Source organism: Nematolebias whitei, chromosome 20, assembly GCF_014905685.2.
Source record: "Nematolebias whitei isolate Nwh7 chromosome 20, NemWhi1, whole genome shotgun sequence".
NCBI lineage: Eukaryota > Metazoa > Chordata > Actinopteri > Cyprinodontiformes > Rivulidae > Nematolebias > Nematolebias whitei.
Window position 1 is genome coordinate 5,011,391 of NC_056517.1, and position 18,819 is coordinate 5,030,209.

The 18,819-nt window shown below is 40.0% G+C and overlaps 1 protein-coding gene across 1 annotated transcript in view; it reads right to left on the minus strand.

Moving 5' to 3' along the window:
* Window positions 1-18,819, minus strand: part of LOC119426811 (disco-interacting protein 2 homolog C) — a 61,940-nt gene that overhangs the window by 3,993 nt on the left and 39,128 nt on the right. Inside the window, exons 2-4 of the mRNA XM_037694391.1 lie at window positions 13,905-14,009; window positions 9,313-9,438; window positions 1,827-2,111 (exon numbers count right to left, since the gene is read on the minus strand). Of these exons, the coding sequence (XP_037550319.1) occupies window positions 1,827-2,111; window positions 9,313-9,438; window positions 13,905-14,009 (516 nt within the window). The remainder of the gene's footprint in view (window positions 1-1,826; window positions 2,112-9,312; window positions 9,439-13,904; window positions 14,010-18,819) is intronic.

The following is an 18,819-nucleotide window of genomic DNA, read 5'->3' on the forward strand; positions in this document are numbered from 1 at the left end:
GCCCACATTTCCAGGTTTGGCCCACATTCCCTGGTTCGGCCCACATTCCCTGGTTCGGCCCACATTCCCTGGTTCGGCCCACATTCCCTGGTTCAGCCCACATTCCCTGGTTCGGCCCACATTCCCTGGTTCGGCCCACATTCCCTGGTTCGGCCCACATTCCCTGGTTCGGCCCACATTTCCAGGTTGTCAGCAGTGACGCACAATAGATGCAACGTATATGACGAAGCGACATATTTATGGATTTTCCACTTTATTAGACATATTTGGACTGATGCGACTTATAGGGTGGTGCGACATTTACGGTGGAAAATATGGTACTAAAATAAACAACTACTTGCTACTTGTACTTCTATTTGTACTTTGCAGTTATTCACTTATCACGAGGCTTCAGGGTACGGATCCCCCGTGATAAACGAGGGACAACTGTAGTTTTGTTTCACATCCGTCAGAGTAGAGAGCAGTTAAGGCTAAATGTGGTTTATTAACGTTGGGTTGCCTTCAGGCCCAGGCCTTCCTTGCAAAATAAATCTGTGATTTGCCTGGTTAAATAAATATGAATAAATAATGCTACCTATTCAGCAACATTTATGTACGCAAACCTACAAAGTAAAAGTTAAACTATGAATCAAAAGCTTATTATTCCAGATGTTTTTAAAGGATATGTTTTCCAGACTGATGGTCGACAAGAAGTGAAAACAAACTGGATCAGCTCTGATCCATCCCCTCTCTGGAGGTGTGGGGTTTGTCAGACAGTAACACACTTCTTCCCCTAATGTTTGAATATATTACTGTTTTTGTACAAATATTTACAAGCTTAAAGAATAATATTGAAACAAAGGCACAAACATGTTGAATTAGTAATTTTCCCTTCCCTTATCGTGAGGCAACTACAGAACACAAGCAGCTTTACTTGAATAGTATCTACCATTACTATGAGGAGACAAGTTTGTAAGCTCCAACAGCATGAAGGAATGGCGTTACACAACATCCTGCAGTTTTTGACAGGCATGCCCTCCTGAGATAGTTTTTATTTTAGACTGGACCATGGAGGTCAGGCCCTCCAATTGTGGGATGAGAATGAACTGCATTAACTTGCAGAAAGGTACAATTAAGTAAGTAAAATCAGTTAATTTAGCTTTAGATGACAGCAGGTGGGGAGACGTGCGCGGCCGGTGATCAGCTGATCCATCTGAGCATAACTGGACATTTTTTTTTAACTCTTTCAACCGGCCAGTCGGACCTGCCTCCTCCTCAATAAGTAGATTAACAAAATTTTATATCGTGCATTCTTATTTAGTTTTCTTTGTGCTGTATGATTCGTAAAACTAATCAAAGCCCGAGATCGGCCCAGTCCGCACTTTAAGCACAATATTATGGCCCGGCCCAAATAAGGGTCGGGCTGGGCCGGGCTTTAGGTTCGTGCTAGAAATGACAGCTGTAATTTGCAATCAGGAGTTCCCATTCATCTCAGCTGGTTATGCAGCTGAACATCAAATAATACAGTTTAATTACAATAAAAAGATAAATAACAGCAGGTTTCTTTTGATCAGTTTGAGAAAGGACTTGAGATGCAAACAAAGCCAACAGGCACATAAATATGGTATATATGTAGTTAACTGAATTTAAAATCCTTGGATTACATAAAAACTATCCTTGGAAATAAGCAGGATGGGTAAAAGAAAAGAACCAACTGTGATATTTACGTTATTGTTCAGGAACTTCTTAGACCAAAACCTTTCTGCATCCCAACAGATGGAGGTTCAACATGATAAAATCATCCTACTTCTTTTATTCTCAGACGCATTACAGAAGTCAGGTCTCACCGTGATGCGACTGTGACAGGTGGTGCGACTGGCTCAGGTGAGGGTGCCCCAGGTGCGCGTGCGCCAAGTGCGAAATGTGGGAGTGCGCCAACGAGTCAGCCAGTCGCCCGGCGTTTCCACTGCCTCCGCTCTGCGTGGAAGAAGAGGAGGAGGAAGTGGAGCCCAGGTGGGCGGGGCCAAGCTGTGAGGGGCGGCCCATCCAGTGCTCCATGCCCGACATGTCATCGCCCGGCCCCGCCTCCTCCTCGGAGCCCGACGACGAGTCTGAGCACAGCGGGGACAGACCTAGTGAGAGTCAGACGCTTACGTTATTTGTTAAGAAAATATTTTTACACAGCAAACACAAAATGCAACAGACACATCTGTCAAAAGAAAACCTTATGACTACAATAAATGAATTCAACTGTTAAGGAGAAGTGTTTGCTTTAACTTAAATCAATACTCATGGAAACAGAATTAATACTAATGAGGCCCAGTTACATCTCTCAGTATTACTTCCTATTCAAAAATCCTGTGTGTCACATTGATTCTTAATTCATAGTCACAAGGCCTAAGAAATATTCCCAGGGAAAATGGTACACCCAATTTAAAAAGCTGATAAGTCTTCAAGTTATCAAGTAATCCTGTTGTAGTTGATTCCTTTCAAGTAAAAAGACAAGTCAGGTTTCAAACAAGTATGTGGGCGCAGGTTAATGTTTAGTTCTCAGTTGTTGCAAGAGTTAAAGACAGCTTTTAATGGGTGTCTGCTGCAAAAAGAAAACGTGTAAGAAAGCTGTCTTCACCACCTGGGATTGATAATTTAGTGTTTGATAGACAGCAAACAAATGCTGGTGTGTTGTAGTGTAGGCAAGTGCTGGTTAGCATGTATAATATCAATAACTTGTTTCTGTGGCAACTATAATTTGTGCTAAACATTGTTTCTGTAGTCCAAGATAGTCCTAGAGCCCGAACTTATTGATAGAGGAATGAGGCGAAATGAAATACAGACTTATCCAGCGTCTCATTTTAGCATTTAAACTGGGAAGTCAGGGGGTCCCAATCCTTCTGTTGGATTAGTTTGATGTTTTTGATAAAGTAGTAGGACTATACTATACTAGGTCCTGCAGACAGCACATTTTTCAGAGGCACATGTCTAACACAACAATGTGAGCTGCGCTAGCAAATACAGTTTAAAAAAATCATTGCCATGTCTAGTCAGGTGTTTTACGATGCGTTACATTTGGTATTTTTGCTGGTCTTGCTTAGGGCAGCATGTCACTGAGCAGCAGCTGTAGGCTAGTTGGTGGTTCAAATGATGAGAAAATAGGCAACTTTTCATTTGTAGTCTCAGTAAATTCTTAGTGTTTGAAATTGAGTCACGTGGTCCTATTAAAGAGGGGTCATACTTATTGGTAGGGCGAAGGAATGAAACTGAATTTGATCTTAGTCTTAATCTTTTATTCATTCTCGCTTTCACCTTCGACGAAGATGGTTGCTCTTACCCTTTCTCTTACCAGTTTCTCTTTCTTCATGAACAAATCTATTCCACTTGATTAATAGGAGAATACTCAAACCACTAAAACTCCACTCCAGGTTTTCCTGGTTACCTTCAACTCTCCACCAGTAGCCAAGTAGCAGCCTGCAGTGTGTGTGCGTCTCCTCCTGCCTCGGCAGAAAACGCGCACAGGTGGAGGAGATGGAGACACCTCTGTGTTACTCGCTCACCAGTTTAGCAGCTTAGTGCGGGCAGTTGTTGACCAGGGGGTTGATCATAAACATATTTACATGTTAGGAGGAGAGAAGTGCAGCGCTACGTCTGTAGCATGTTATCTCAGCAGTAACTGTGACGCTGTGAGACGCTGCAGGTGTAAGAGACGCTGTGTGTTCAGGTGCATTGTAGTTGAAATGTCTTTAAAACCCCACACCTTATTGTCCTCAAGCTTCATGAGAAACATCATTTAGATGAGTCGTGTTGAACACAAGTAAAAAAGTCCAGTGGTGATGTTTTTTATTTCTCTATAAACACAAATAGTGCCGATCTGATGCTCTGTATTAAAGTGTATTAAAGTTAAAATGTCTTCAAACCCACAGCTGAATTTACACAAACTTGGTCAGAAACATGTTTTAAATGTGTGAAATTAAAGGAAATCTAGGTGGAATGCTGCTTTTTTGTACACTAGTGAACAGTTTTTGCATGTGCGCGCACACGCACGTGCACACACGCACTCATGCACACACCTGCACACATCTGCGTGTCCCCCCCACATTACGTATGCTTATGACGCCCTTGCTATCTGTGCTGTCCGTGGAGGATGTAGAAGATGTGTACATTATTGGACTTATGATAACAGGGTTTCTGCTTTTTGGAATCGGTGGAAACCTCGGTTATCGACAAATTAGGAAGACGTCAGCAGCAGTTTCGGTCATGATAAAGCTGCCAGCCTTATGTGGAGGACTAATCCGTGCCTCGAGCTCTCAAACTCATATGCTAACCGAGCTCAACCGCAAGCTGGACACCATTTCTGAGAATCGTAGGCCACTTGCTCCTTGAACTCGCCAGCATGAAGGATTCAGTCTTGGAGAATAATAACTTGAGCATGGACCGGGCAGAATGTCCACTGATTCTGGCTGTTTGGATTCACCAATGAGATGTACCAGCAGAACTTGAAGGCAGACAGAAAACAGAGTCTGGTGGCCCAAACAATTGTTTATCTGAATTTGGCCTCCTCGCTGGCCTTGGACAGGCCAACTTATCGCAAATTGCTCCTGGAGGATACATAAACTAGAAGCTCTGCCTGTCCCACCCCGCCCCTCTCGAGGACATCTGTGGCCTTATCAGAACCACGATGCTGATAGACACTGTACCATCTTATCAGAACAATGGAACTCTAGAGTGTTTATGGATAACTTACTGGCTTTGTAGACCTATATGCATAAATGTATTATGATGTCACTGTATGTTGCAGCTTTACGTTGCCAGGTCTTTTTGTTCCACCTTTCACACAGTTTCTCAGCCAGGAAATAATGTGAGACTGGATTTTTTTTTTGGGGGGGGGGGGCTTCCTCCATCCTCATGTTCTCTTTTTCTCATCTGCCTGTATGTTAAATGTAATCAGGTCTCTCTTGTAAATGAGTCTTGGAGGCTCAATGGGAACTAACCTGTATAAATAAAGGTCTAATAATAATAATCCCATTTTAGTGTTCAAACTGTGTCCCAATCCAGTTTTTGATGTGATGTTCTAATATTTGCAGAAACTAAAATGAGACAAGTTCAAGAGGCAAACAAAAGCCCCTGGAACTGCAGCATTTCCAAAAATATGTTTAACAAATTTTCCCTAAACCTGCGAGTCCCTGCGATTCACACAAGGAATCTGAGAACCTCCGTGAGCATTTTGAGATGTTCTGAAGACTTCTTCAGGAATACCTTTCACAAACTAGTCACAAACAGTCACAGCTGTTAGGGAACTGTCGCTCAAAGGTTGTGGGTGTTTTTATTACTATGGCTGAGAATGTTTTTCTGCCCATGAACCATATGTTTGGCTTAGCAGAGAGAGCTGGAAGAGGAGCTGGCTGCAGCATGCATCTGTCACTTCAAGGACTCCTCCTGCCCTCCGTGAGCTCGGCTGAATTGATGAGGGTATAAAAACGACTTGAGGAAGCAGCTCGGGGCAGATTCTCACGACCGGTCCTCATGCGTGTACTTTATGTATATTTGTGTAACCTGTCCTGAAAAATTGACCTTACAAGTAAATAGCGGTTGAAAATCTTCTGCCGTCGAGTACTGTTCTTTACGAGTGAGCTGACGTATATTTTCTCCAACAGTGAGATATTGGCTTTATAAATTAAATTAATTGTTTGCTGAAGACTGTTGCAGACTAAATAAGTTTTACATATGAACATATTGATGTTGCATCTGTTTACCTAAACGGACTCGTCCACATTTGATAGTTAACCGTTGTCTTGACGGGATGACCCGTTTGTTACAGAATACTTTAACCACAGGTAGATGTTGGGGTAACACTAGGAAATGGTATTCTTGGCACAAGTTTCCATTTTGTGCGTCTACATTGTTGATATTAATCAATGTGGGTGTAGTTTGTGTGCAGTCTCTCTGGATTGTCCTTTCTTTGAAGTGAACCTCTTTGAATTTTTGTGGAGGTGTTTAGTTCCTGTGCAAGAACCAGAGGATTTTGGTAGTTGTGTTGTGACACAAGTTGTATCTTTTAAAGCGAACTAACAAGCATGTAAGATTAAAAGAAGATGCACTGGAAGGCTCACCATCATAGTTACACTTCACTGACAGTATTGCAAACAAAAATAAATTAAAGCATCCTGCTGCCAGTTTCAAAACTTTAATCTTATTAATGTAATTTTTGAGAATTTCTTTACATCCATTATTTGTTACCTGCTTTTGATCTCATGCTTCAAGTTCAAGTCATTTATTGCCTTTTGCATCATCGTACATGAGGTGGAACGAAATTGTGTATACAAGGTCCCAGTTACACCCAAAAATACCAAGTATATAAAGTATATTTTGCTGCTATATATGCTGCTGACTATCTCATGCTGCTGTATTCATTCATACCCATCTGCTCACTGCAGACTCATGTTTGGGCTGCTGTTTACTGCACCATATTATTTTACATTTTTAGTGTTTAGCATATATCTTAGATCTTTTAGCGCACCGTTTGGCGTTCGTTAAGCGTATATCTTATCTTATCTTAGTTCCTTATATACTGTTACTTTATATTTTTGCTATTTTTGGATATAACTGGGACCTTGAGTACACAATTTCGTTCCACATCATGTACCACATGTGATGCGAATGACAATAAATAAACTTGAACCTGAACTTTTGCTGTGCTAACTTTTTAAAAATTATTTTCCATGCTGAATTTGATGTGTCATGCACTTTGAAAAGCCCTCAGCAGTATTATTATTTTTCTACATCGGAGCTTCATTATATTAAAAATGCATTCATCGTTGAGTGTTTTTCACTGCTTTAATCACTGCAGTTCTGTGACCTTTGAGTGACCCAGGCAACAAGCTCAAGAGCCTTTGGACACAAAATGCCAATGATCAGTAAATTGGTTCTTGTGGCTGTTCTGTGCAAGAGCCACGAGAACCAATTTACTGACAACAAGCTTCAGGCTGCACGTTGAAGAGAAGACTGAATTTGTTTCTTTAAGCAACAGCTAATCATTTTAACACAGGCAGACGAGGCCGGGTAACAATCAGTGTGAGCAGAAGATTTAAATTTAAACAACATAACAGAGTTGTCAGAACAATCAATGTTTAATACTCAGGTTACACGGGTATTTCAGGAGATGTCAAGTTCACTTGAGAAAATTATCAAAGGTTAAGAAGCAAATTAGCAAAGTAATTTATTTCCCTTACTAAAATTTAATCCGCACTAAAATTATTCCATCAGCGCTGATTATGAACAATCAAATGAGCTCCTATTGGAGGTGAAGGTCAACTCCACTGCCTCTCAGACTGGATTCTCTTTATGCAGAATGAGCCAAACACTGAAAATATACAAATAATCTGTATTGGTTCTGCTTTCAGGCAGACTGCTGCCGGGTAATTTGACTGGCTGCAAATTTTACAGGTTTCTTTGGCATTTGATTGTTTTTTTTGTTTTTTTCTGAGACGCTGTCAGTGGGTTTGCAAGCCACAGGGAATGTGCATGTTTGCAGTTTTTGCTGGGATGAGCATTCCTGTCCCAGTCTGAGAAAGCTGATATTCAAGTGTAATCCTGTCTGTGCAGAGGGCTGCTTTTCTGGGGTAAATTTTAACTAAAAATCAGACAAACACAACTCACGTAAGGTGACACACAGATTTTAACATATTTACAAGCATACAAAATATATTTGTTTTAATTCCAGGTCAAGCATGCTGCAAATGCTGGAACCAGCTGTAATTGGACAATGTATCCAGCAGAGGGCGCATGAAAACTACTTTCAAGTCATGGCCATTAGGTTTCACTTTCAGCGCGGACGAAGCAGCGAGCTTCAGCGTATTTTGCTGAACAGATCATGGTAAGTTTATTTGAACTGATCTGTAAAATAAATCAACAATAATAAATTCTCTTCAATCGTCCAACCCACTTGTCATTAGCTACATGCCTCTCAAGTTAGCAAACTAACGTTTAGATAACCTAAAAAAAAAAGGCTGTTGCCTTGTAAAACTTTATCCAGAACAATAAATCTAACGTAGAGGTTAAATTTTTCAGTGTTGGTAATGTTATCCTTGTCCACAATTAAATGCATAGTTTGTCTGAAATATTTACTTCTCTACAAAGAAACATAAACACCGCTGCGGTTAAAATTAATTAGACCTTCACCATATATGACTGACTGTTTAAACAATGAACAGAGAACGGCGTTTCTTTGTTTAATTTATATTTTTGGACCTCACTTGATAACTTTATGGGGAACAGTGGAAGATAGAAAATGTGACCACACATTAGGAAGACTGTTTTTATGACCAGTGATCCACTTCTAAACCTACTGTGGGTCTAGGTATAGCGTGGATCTGATTAGCTTAGCTTCATGGTTGCTAACAGCTGCGCTAAATAAACAAGCTACTCCACTCGCTGTTTACTTAGATTCTTGGGGGGTGGACAAAGCTAAAAAAAATAATAATCAACCGTTATATCGGTTATCTGCAGTCGCCTTCCTCTCCCAATATCGGTATTGACAATAGCAAAAATGTCCATATCGGTCGGGCTCTAGTTATTGGCACACATTTTCACCCTCCAACAGGAAGTGCTTTGAGCCTTATACATACCGGGAAAAACCTCATGGTGGTTGTTTACATAAATGCCAAAGCAAACATGAACGGGATATTTACAAAAAAAATAAAAACTTTTCCACAATCAGAAACATCGTAAACCGTCGGAAACATTGCACACATAATTGTCACAAGACTACCCAGCATCCTTTGCAGTGCACACATTGTCTCTGGGATGTTAGTACTATGGTCAAACTATTGGCATTCCACTTTTGTACGTGCTTTTAAAAATTTTACAACGTACGACTTGTACGCAAGTTGTACATGACGACGCTTCGAATACATTCACGTTTAATACAAAGTAAAATTTTAACTACAAAGGTCCCAGGGGAGGATGGGGCGCGGTGCGAGGGACTGTCAGCGACAGTGGGATCAGTGATGGCTGTGTGCATGTGATTTGTTTTCAGCGCGTCTCTGCTCTGAGTGCTTCGAGATGAAGAGGGCGAAAACAGTCCGAATGTTTTTCCTGTTGAACGGTGTACACCAGTACAGATTGTACGCTTGTGTAAATGAGGAAAACTGTGAATCACCCTTTAGAAAAAGCTGCTTTCAGCCATGCTAAATTTAGAATTTAAATGAACCAGATCATAAAAAGGTAATCCTCAGCAGACATAATCCAGTAGTGGGCCTACACTATAGATTATGATGAGGTGGAGGATAATTCCTGGTGTAGAGTGAGAACAGGTGAGGAGTTCAGTTTGTGTATTGGCACCTGGGGGTGTGTAAGCATCCATAGAGGTCTGAACCACCAGTGAACGTCTTTTGGAAGGCATGGGCACCGCCATCTTCCTCTCTACATGGCGTGCCAGCACAGCCTGCACCGCCTCCGTGTGGACATCTGAGAGACAGAGACGAAAGACACATTCATATGAAAACGGAGCAAAATGCTTCCTGTCTACACTGAAACGCTTTTTTAATGTTTATTTGTGAATGCTGATTGTAACAGTTTATTTTTACAAATTAAAATCTACAAAATAAAAAGTAAAAATCCATTATTTCATGTGCTGTAGTAACTTCTCTCTAGGGCTCAATGCAGATCTGTACCCATTGTTACCTGCTCTACAGTTCATTGGAAGCTTGCTATAACCGCAGCTCCAAACATGAGTGATTCATCTATTTAGAATAAACTTTTGCCCACTAATAAAGCAAGACTCACCAGTGTTTCCAGTTTCCAGTGCACGTCATTCTTTTTAAAAGGTTAGTATAATGTTTAAATCAACTTTCTTTAGGGTGTGCCCTTGTCATGAATGGCAAACCAATACTGGGACATTGATGGACAAAAGGGTGTAATATGAAGTGCATCAACATTGTGCTGCCCTCAAATATGCCCGAGTTTTTGCAACGAAAGTGTGGCTTAAGCAAATTGTTTGAAAAAAATGGCAAAGTTGTCTTTAATATTTGCCAGACAATCAATTAGTCACTTCTAACAGTAGTTGTATAATGTAGTAATATTATGTAATGTAAGATTATTCTCTGAACACCTAATGCAAGGTATGTAGCTTATAAGCTGTTGTTTTTACTTGTCAGGCTTTCAGATGTTAGCCATTTTTCCTTTTAGAGACAGGACGATGACTATAGGGCTGAACAGAGATAAAATGTGATCAAATGTATTTGTTTTTCAACTGTCAATTATGCAAATTGAAGTCTAAGATAAAATGAACATGAAGTCCCATTAAAGTCCTGAAAGCTAAGTGCCCTGAACTGAAAGCATTTAAACAACTAGAACATTCAATTTACAAAGCTACTTATTGCTTTTGAAGAAATGGTGCAATCTGTTTATAGATTAGGTTTTACATATGGGTTGTGTGCTCATGTAATTGTCACCCACATGGCTGTTTGCACACCCACACCTCCACATCACTCCCCATTTAACTGTGAATGGGAAAACACTCAACATGGCTGCTACCACCAGTTGTAGGTTTGTTACTATAACAAGGAAATATCATCATAAATTATTTGCTTGACTCTAATACTTACTATCTAACAAAGAATAGGTGGACTATGATGATTAAAATGAAATCAGAAATCAAGATTTCTCATTCTTATGTGAACCCAGTTCTGAGGTTAGAAAGTTGACAAAAGAAATCCTGAAGGTATATAAAAACCTGGACACATAGTTGGACATGAAGGGGATTTGTAATTACATGGAAGATGACGAGAACCCAAGCAAAGGCAGAGATTAACGGTTTGTTTGTTTGTTTAGTTGTGCAGCTGATGCTATGTGAACTGATGATCTTTGTCTTTTTTTGGCTTTTCACTCGTCAGGGGTCTCCACAGCGAGTCATCCTCCAACATCTCACTCTGTCCTCTACATCTTTTGTCCTCACTCCAACTACCTCCATGTCCTTTCTAACATCATCCATATATCTCCTCTTTGTCTTTTTCCTGGCAGCTGCATTTCTAACATCCTTCTACCAATATACCCACTGTCCCTCCTCTGGACATGTCCAAACCATCTCAGTATGTCCTCTCTAACTTTATCTCCCAGTTGTTCAACCTGTGCTGTACCTCTGATGATCTCATTCCTAATCTTATCCATCCTCATCACTCCTAAGGAGAACCTCAACATCTTCATTTCTGCCACTTCCAGTTCTTTCTCCTGTCTTTTTGTCCACGTCTCTGTCTCCAGACCATACAACATAGCTGGTCTCACCAGTATCCTGTAAATGTTTCTTTGGATCTTTGCTGACACCCTTTTGTCACAAATCACTTCTGAAACTTTTCTCCATCCACTCCATCCTGCCTGGACTCTCTTTTCACCTCTTTACCACTCTCCTAATTTTCTTGGACAGTGGACAACAAGTACTAGAAGTCCTGCACCTTTGTGACCTCTGCTCCTTGTAGCCTCATTGTTCCACCGGCCTCCCTCTCATTCACACACACGTACTCTGTCTCACTACGGCTGACTGTCATTCCGCTTCTTTCCAGTGCATACCTCCAACTCTCCAAGTTCTCTTCCACCTGTTCCCTGTTCTCTCCAAAGATCACAACGTCATCTGCAAACATCATCGACCATGGGGATTCTTGATTGACTTCATCTGTTGGTTGGTCCATCACCAGAGCAAACAAGAAGGGGCTCAGAGATGATCCTTGATGCACTCCCACCTCCACCTTGAAGCTATCTGTCACTCCTACAGCACATCTCACCACTGTCCTGCTGTCCTCATACATGTCCTGCTGTCCTCATACATGTCCTGTACCAGTCTAACATACTTTTCTGCCACTCCAGATTTACTCATGCAATACCACACCTCCTCCCTCGGCACTCTGTCATATGCTTTTTCTAAATTTGCAAAGACACAATGGAGTTCTTTCTGACCCTCTCTGTACTTCTCCATCAGCATTCTTAAAGCAAAGATGGCATCTGTGGTGCTCTTTCTTGGCATGAAACCATACTGCTGCTCACAAAAAGTCATCTCACGTCAAAGTCTTGCTTCCACAACTCTCTTCCAGATCTTCATTGTGTGACTCATCAACTTAGTTCCCCTGTAGCTGCTACAACTCTGTACATCACCCTTGTTATTAAAAATGGGCACCAGAACACTTCTTCTCCATTCCTCAGACATTTTCTCACCCTCAAATATGCCGTTGAATATTTGAGTCAAAAACCTCACTGCCATCTCTCCAAACCTTCACTTCTCTTCCAAACCTCCACTGGTATGTCATCTGGTCCTACAGCCTTCTTCATTCTTTTCAGAGCTTTACGAATGTCACCCAAACAATTGTTTCCCACTTCCTGTTCCAGTTTTGATGACCTTTACTCTTCTTTAGCTTTCATTATCTTAATTCATTAGCTCCCCAAAGCACTCCTTCCCATCATATTCTCACTTGAACATTACTGTTTCAATCTTTAACAAGCCTAACCTGCTGCACATTCTTAATAGCCTGATCCCTCTGTCTCGCCAATCAAGACAAGTCCTTCTCATCCTCTTTGGTGTCCCTCCTCCCTCACAACTCATCAAATGCCTTCTGATATGCCCCACTCTTTGCTCTACATCACATCTCACTCCCATTTCTCTCTTCAGTTCTCTCACTGTCATATTTCTTCTTGACTAACCTCTTTCTTTGAATAGTTTCCTGCACTTCACTACTCCACCACCAGGTTTCCTTATCATCCATTCTCTGTCCAGATGATACACCAAGTACCTTCCTATCTGTCTCTCTAATTACTGATGCTGTAGTAGCCCAGTCATCTGAAAGCTCTTTCTTACCACCCAGAGCCTTTAACAGCTCCTCTCTGAACTCACAACATTCTTCCTTCATCAGCTTCCACCATTTGGTCTTCTCTGACTTTACTATTTTTCTCTTCTTCACAACAACAATCATTCTACACACAACCATATAATGCTGTCTGGCCATGCTCTCCTCTGCCACACTCTTAGAGTCTCCAATCTCTATCAGGTTTCCTCTTCTACACAGAATGTAGTCGACCTGCCTCCACTCTTATAGGTCACTCTATATTCCACCCTCTTTTGGAAATAGGTGTTGGCTACAGCCATGTCCATTCTCTTGGCAAAATCCACCACCATCTGTCCTTCTTGGTTTCTTTCCTTAACACCAAACCTATCCATCACTTCCTCATCCCCTCTGTTCTCTTCACCAACATGTCCATTCAGGTCTGCTATGATCACCACTCTTTCCTCCCTGGGAATACTCTCTATCACTTCATCCAGATCTTTACAAAACACATCTTTCTCCTCCACTTCACAACCAACCTGTGGAACATAACCAATGACAATATCAGACCTTCTACTTCTACCTTCAGACACATCACCCTATCTGACACTCTTTTCACCTCTACTACATTATTTGCCAACTCCTCCTTGAGGACCACCCCTACTCCATTTCTCTTTCTGTCCACACCATGGTAAAACAGTTTAAACCCTGCACCAATGCTGTGAGCCTTGCTTCCCCTCCACGTCCAAGAGGCAGCCATCTTTGTGCAACTTTGTTGAACATGGAGTAAAGTGGTGGTAGAGGGGCTAACCAGACTGACGAAAGAAAAGTTTCAACCACATCATGTAAATGACCTCTATTAAAAATAATAATTATTATTCATTAATCAAAATATATCAGAAATAAGTGAAAAGTAATGACACAAAATGCATCTCATTTAAAAACTTGTGAACAAATTCTGCATTAATGTAAGGACTGAATTTTTTACAACTGGAGTTAATTTATTAATCCGCAGAGCTTAACTGTGGTGAGTTCTTACCATTAATTTTATATCAGTAGGCTGAGAACATTTGTACAGTTATATTCTTTATTCTGCCTGTAAGTATCTGTCCAGTGTGACATCTATACCTGATCGGTAGCGTTCGTCTCTTGTGCCAGAGGTTCTCCGCCGGTGGAAACGGGCAGCAGAAGGAGGGCCGAGCGGGGCCCGATGAGACATTGGCCCCTCCATACCTACAGAAGCAGGCAGGTAAGCAAGCGGACAAACGCACACGTATGCACACGCACACAGACATGCACATAAACGATTGACAAAAGCGAGAAATAAAAGTGCCAAAAGGAAAAACAAAAATGGAGGTGATTTGATTATGCAGAAAAATTAGATTTTTCTGACTTTCCAACATAAAATAATCAAAAGAAACAAACCAGAAACGTGTGGTAGTTGTATCTCTGACAGAACATCCTTCAGTATCCTGTAACCCATTATTGCTAAGCCTGTGCATGACAAGGGGAACCAGGGTGTGTGATGGATGTGTGTGTGTTTTGGTTGCAGTGAGTGACTACATGTTGATCCGATAGATTCAGAGGAGCAGGCCCAAGCTGAGCTCCAGGGAGCACTAACCTACATCTACTAATGGCTGCAGCTGAAGACTGAATCAATAGAGTACACTGTCAACACAACTAGATTTGTCATGATACCAGATCGATGCTCCGGTACCCGTATGGGAATATTTTAGCTAAATTACCTCCAGCATATGCCCTGATTAGCTTGGACCTCTTCTTCTCATAACCCTTCTGAGTGATGTCCCCTGTGAACAGATAGAGATACAGAGTGAGAGAGACAGTCGTGGCTGTGGGGGTGGGGCGAGGGTGGCTATCTGTTGTTCTCCACTTATTTTGACAAATCATTTTTCAAAGATTTGGGTTTTGGTTGCATTATTTATTTGTTTATAAAAAATACTTTAATTTGTTGGAGAAACAAGTAAAAAAATTAATCTGGAAACATTCAGCCTTTTCTGTCTCTCCCAGTCTCTAGTGTTTTAATCTGACTGGTAATCAAAGCAAAAGCAATAAAGAATAAAAAATACAGAGAAAACAATGTGAACATAAATAAAATGAAATGAAGTTATGAATGGTAAATAACCTGAAGAGTGCAGAGAATGCAAGCCTCTCCATATTCCTCTCACACTAAAATCAAGACACTTCCATGAAGACTACAAACATCACAGCATGAGCGTTACTTCCTTTCTATGTGGTATCTGGTTTTTTTTCTGTAACAGAAGATGGACTTGAATACAAACAAATGAGAATCAACATAGACCTTGTGAAGAAGTGCAATGGACTGATTCACGAGTGTAGCCATGAGTTAAGCCTCGGCGTTACATGGTAGAGTAAAAGCATCAACTGTTGGCCTTGAGAAGCTTAACAAACACATCATATCTGAAATGTCAACCGCTGTTAAGAATTAAAAGAGCTGTGGTTGACCAATTTGGTGGAATTGTGTCTTTTCTACATAGGTTTAGAATGTAGCATTTTTCTTATTTCAGATTCAGATACATTATTTATCCCCAAAAGGCAATTCAGTTTGGCAGTTTCCAGATTCACACACACACATACTTATGCTCATATAGTTAAAAGCAACAACAACAAACATTAAAAGTATTAAAATATATATTGCACAGTAACACACCAACAGAAATCAGCATCGCAATTCAGCCACTTTGTGGGGAAGCTGTAGGAGTAACTCAGAGCTGCCATCCAGGTTCAGCAGCCTGATGGCAGAAGGAATAGAGTGAGACAGTCTGTTTGTCTTCCTGCATGGTGCTATAAAGCGCCGGCCTGAAGGCATCAGTATAAATTCACAAGACAGGATGTGGTTCCGTCGGGAAACTAGTGTTTTGCTTTTGCAAAGGACCTGCTTCTCCCACAAGTACTGAGGTTCCTCTGCTGGACCCCAATTATTTTGGAGCAAACCTTAACGATGCTCTGAGGGCAGATTTTATCCTTTACCGACAGACCACCAAGCCAACAAATAAAGGAAACAGTTCAAATATTTTCAATAAACAACTAAAAAATAATAATAATAATAATTTCCTTACAGATGTTAAATGAATTTAGTTCCCTCAGAAAATGAATTTTCTGCTCACCTCGCTTGACAATACACAAAGTTCAAGTTAAGTTTTAATTTGGAATCAAAAATAGTTCCCAAATATTTTTGCGTTCACTATGTCCACCTTTTCCATGAACAAAGCTGGGTTTAGGTATTCTATTGTAACTAAAACCCACCACAAGCTCCTTTGTCTTAGAGACATTAAGATGAACTGTCCTCACACCAGTTCACAGAAGCAGGTAGGGCACCTCCGTGGTCTGACTGAACACTGAAGAGGTTTTCTTGAAGAAGTTTTCTGATGACAGAGTGCCGAGTCATCAGAAAACTTGACCAGGAAAGACCTGCAGCTGTCTCTATACAAAATAAAAAGAAGGGGTGAGAGAACACAACCCTGGGGAGTCCCTGTATTTGTGACAAGAACTTCTGACATGCTTCCCTTCACCAGAACCCTCTGATTATACTCCTATCAGCCATAACATCATCAGGTCACCTTCCAGCAGACTTAACTTGTTGTGAGATGGAGCACAGTGGCTGCTGGACATGGGCACCAGTGACACCCGCAACTCGAAAAGGAAGAAGCAGGTAAATGGGATGGATGGATGGATGGATGGATGGAATTTATAAAATTCTGAAAACTCTTAACTCTTGGAAAATCTCATGGGGCAACATCAGCCAAGCATTTGATGCAGTTAATAAGGTGGTTGACGTTTCCCTGTAAGGAACACTAACTGTTGTAAAATGAAAGAAACTTCCAGGAGTTAAACCAGTTGAAACCAGTCTCTCAGACCATAAACAAACGTTCACTGAGGTAAGCAGCAACATTTGACTGAAAACAATCATAAACCTCAGGTGATACTATTTCTACAATGGGGCTGATGTGATCAGAGCAATGTTTAGGTCAGTGGTATGTCAAAATGACCTCCACATGACTGACAGGGCTGAAGGTTTCCTGCAGAACATTGTTAAAGCTTTACAGTCATGATGCTGGCTCTTCTTCGAATGCATCTTGACGCCATGTTTGTCTCACGTAAAATGATATACACAAACTTGGCAATCCATGTGATGCCAAAGAGAACCCCATTCATCCTCCACCAGACCACTGTGTAACATTTCAGCACTGTCCAGTTCAAATGGTCACATGGACTGATCTGCCACTCATCAAGCAAAAGAACAAATATGACAGATTCTATGATTTTTGTGCTGTTTTCAATCAGTTGTAGCTACGAGCTTTTCTCCAACATGGCCGTCATACAGCAGAGACACTCCTCACTTGACTGTTAAAATGTAGTTTCATTAAAATCCATCCAGTGCTTTAGTGGGTATTTAATATTTAGTCATGAAGACACACACGCACGCACATACACAAAGGCAATTACATTATCACCCGCTTTTCATGGTGACACAGCTAACCATTTTAAACCAAACACACAAACAGACGAACAAAAATAAAAATGACATAGAGGCCATGAAAAGACTTGTTTCAACAAATGAATGTCGCCTTCATGTTTGCTCAAGATGAGAGTTCTGCAATGGAGTTAAATTCAAAGCAGTCTGCTCCTCAGATAAATAATGTTAGATTATTATTTTTATATATAAATGTTTCTGTTCAGTGTCCTGAGACGACTTCTGTTGTGACTTGGCACTTTATAAATAAATTGAATTGAATTGAAACAGTTGTTGTTTTCAGCAGTTTTATTGTAGCTACATATGCAAATATCAATAAAAGAAGGACTTTTCTTTTTTCTTTTTATCAAATCTGAATTTAAATTGTAGTCAGTGAATGAAAGCAAGAAGTACAGTGATGGAACTTCAGCTTGTAGATGTTGATCAACTTATTGTCCTCTTATTTGTGGAACATGGTCACAATTATTTGTCAATTATGTCAAACTTTTTGTCAATTATGTCAAACTTTATGTCAATTATGTCAAACTATGTCAATGATGTCAAACTTTTGTCAATTATGTCAAACTTTTTGTCAATTATGTCAAACTTTATGTCAGTTATGTCAAACTTTATGTCAGTTATGTCAAACTTTGTCAATTATGTCAAACTTGTTGTCAATTATGTCAAACTTTATGTCAATTATGTCAAACTTTTTGTCAATTATGTCAAACTTTTTGTCAATTATGTCAAACTTTTTGTCAATTATATCAAACTATGTCAATTATGTCAAACTTTTTGTCAATTACGTCAAACTTTATGTCAGTTATGTCAATCTTTGTCAATTATGTCAAACTTTATGTCAACTATGTCAAACTTTTTGTCAATTATGTCAAACTTTATGTCAATTATGTCAAACTTTATGTCAATTATGTCAAACGTTATGTCAATTATGTCAAATTTTTGGTTGATTATGTCAAACTTAAGTCAGTTATGTCAAACTTTTCTCTTTTATGTCAAACTTTATGTCAAACTTTATGTCAATTATGTCAAACTTTTTGTCAGTTATGTCAAACTTTATGCCAATTATGTCAAACTTTATGTCAACTATGTCAAACTTTTTGTCAATTATGTCAAACTTTATGTCAATTATGTCAAACTATGTCAATGATATCAAACTTTTTGTCAATTATGTCAAACTTTTTGTCAATTATGTCAAACTTTATGTCAGTTATGTCAAACTTTATGTCAGTTATGTCAAACTTTGTCAATTATGTCAAACTTGTTGTCAATTATGTCAAACTTTATGTCAATTATGTCAAACTTTTTGTCAATTATGTCAAACTTTTTGTCAATTATGTCAAACTATGTCAATTATGTCAAACGTTTTGTCAATTATGTCAAACTTTATGTCAATTATGTCATATTTTTAGTCATTTATGTCAAACTGTATGTCAGTATGTCAGGGGATCCGTTCTGGTGGCCTCAGAATTGCATCTCTGCTTTTTGCAGATGATGTGGTCTTATTGGCTTCATCAGATCGTGATCTACAGC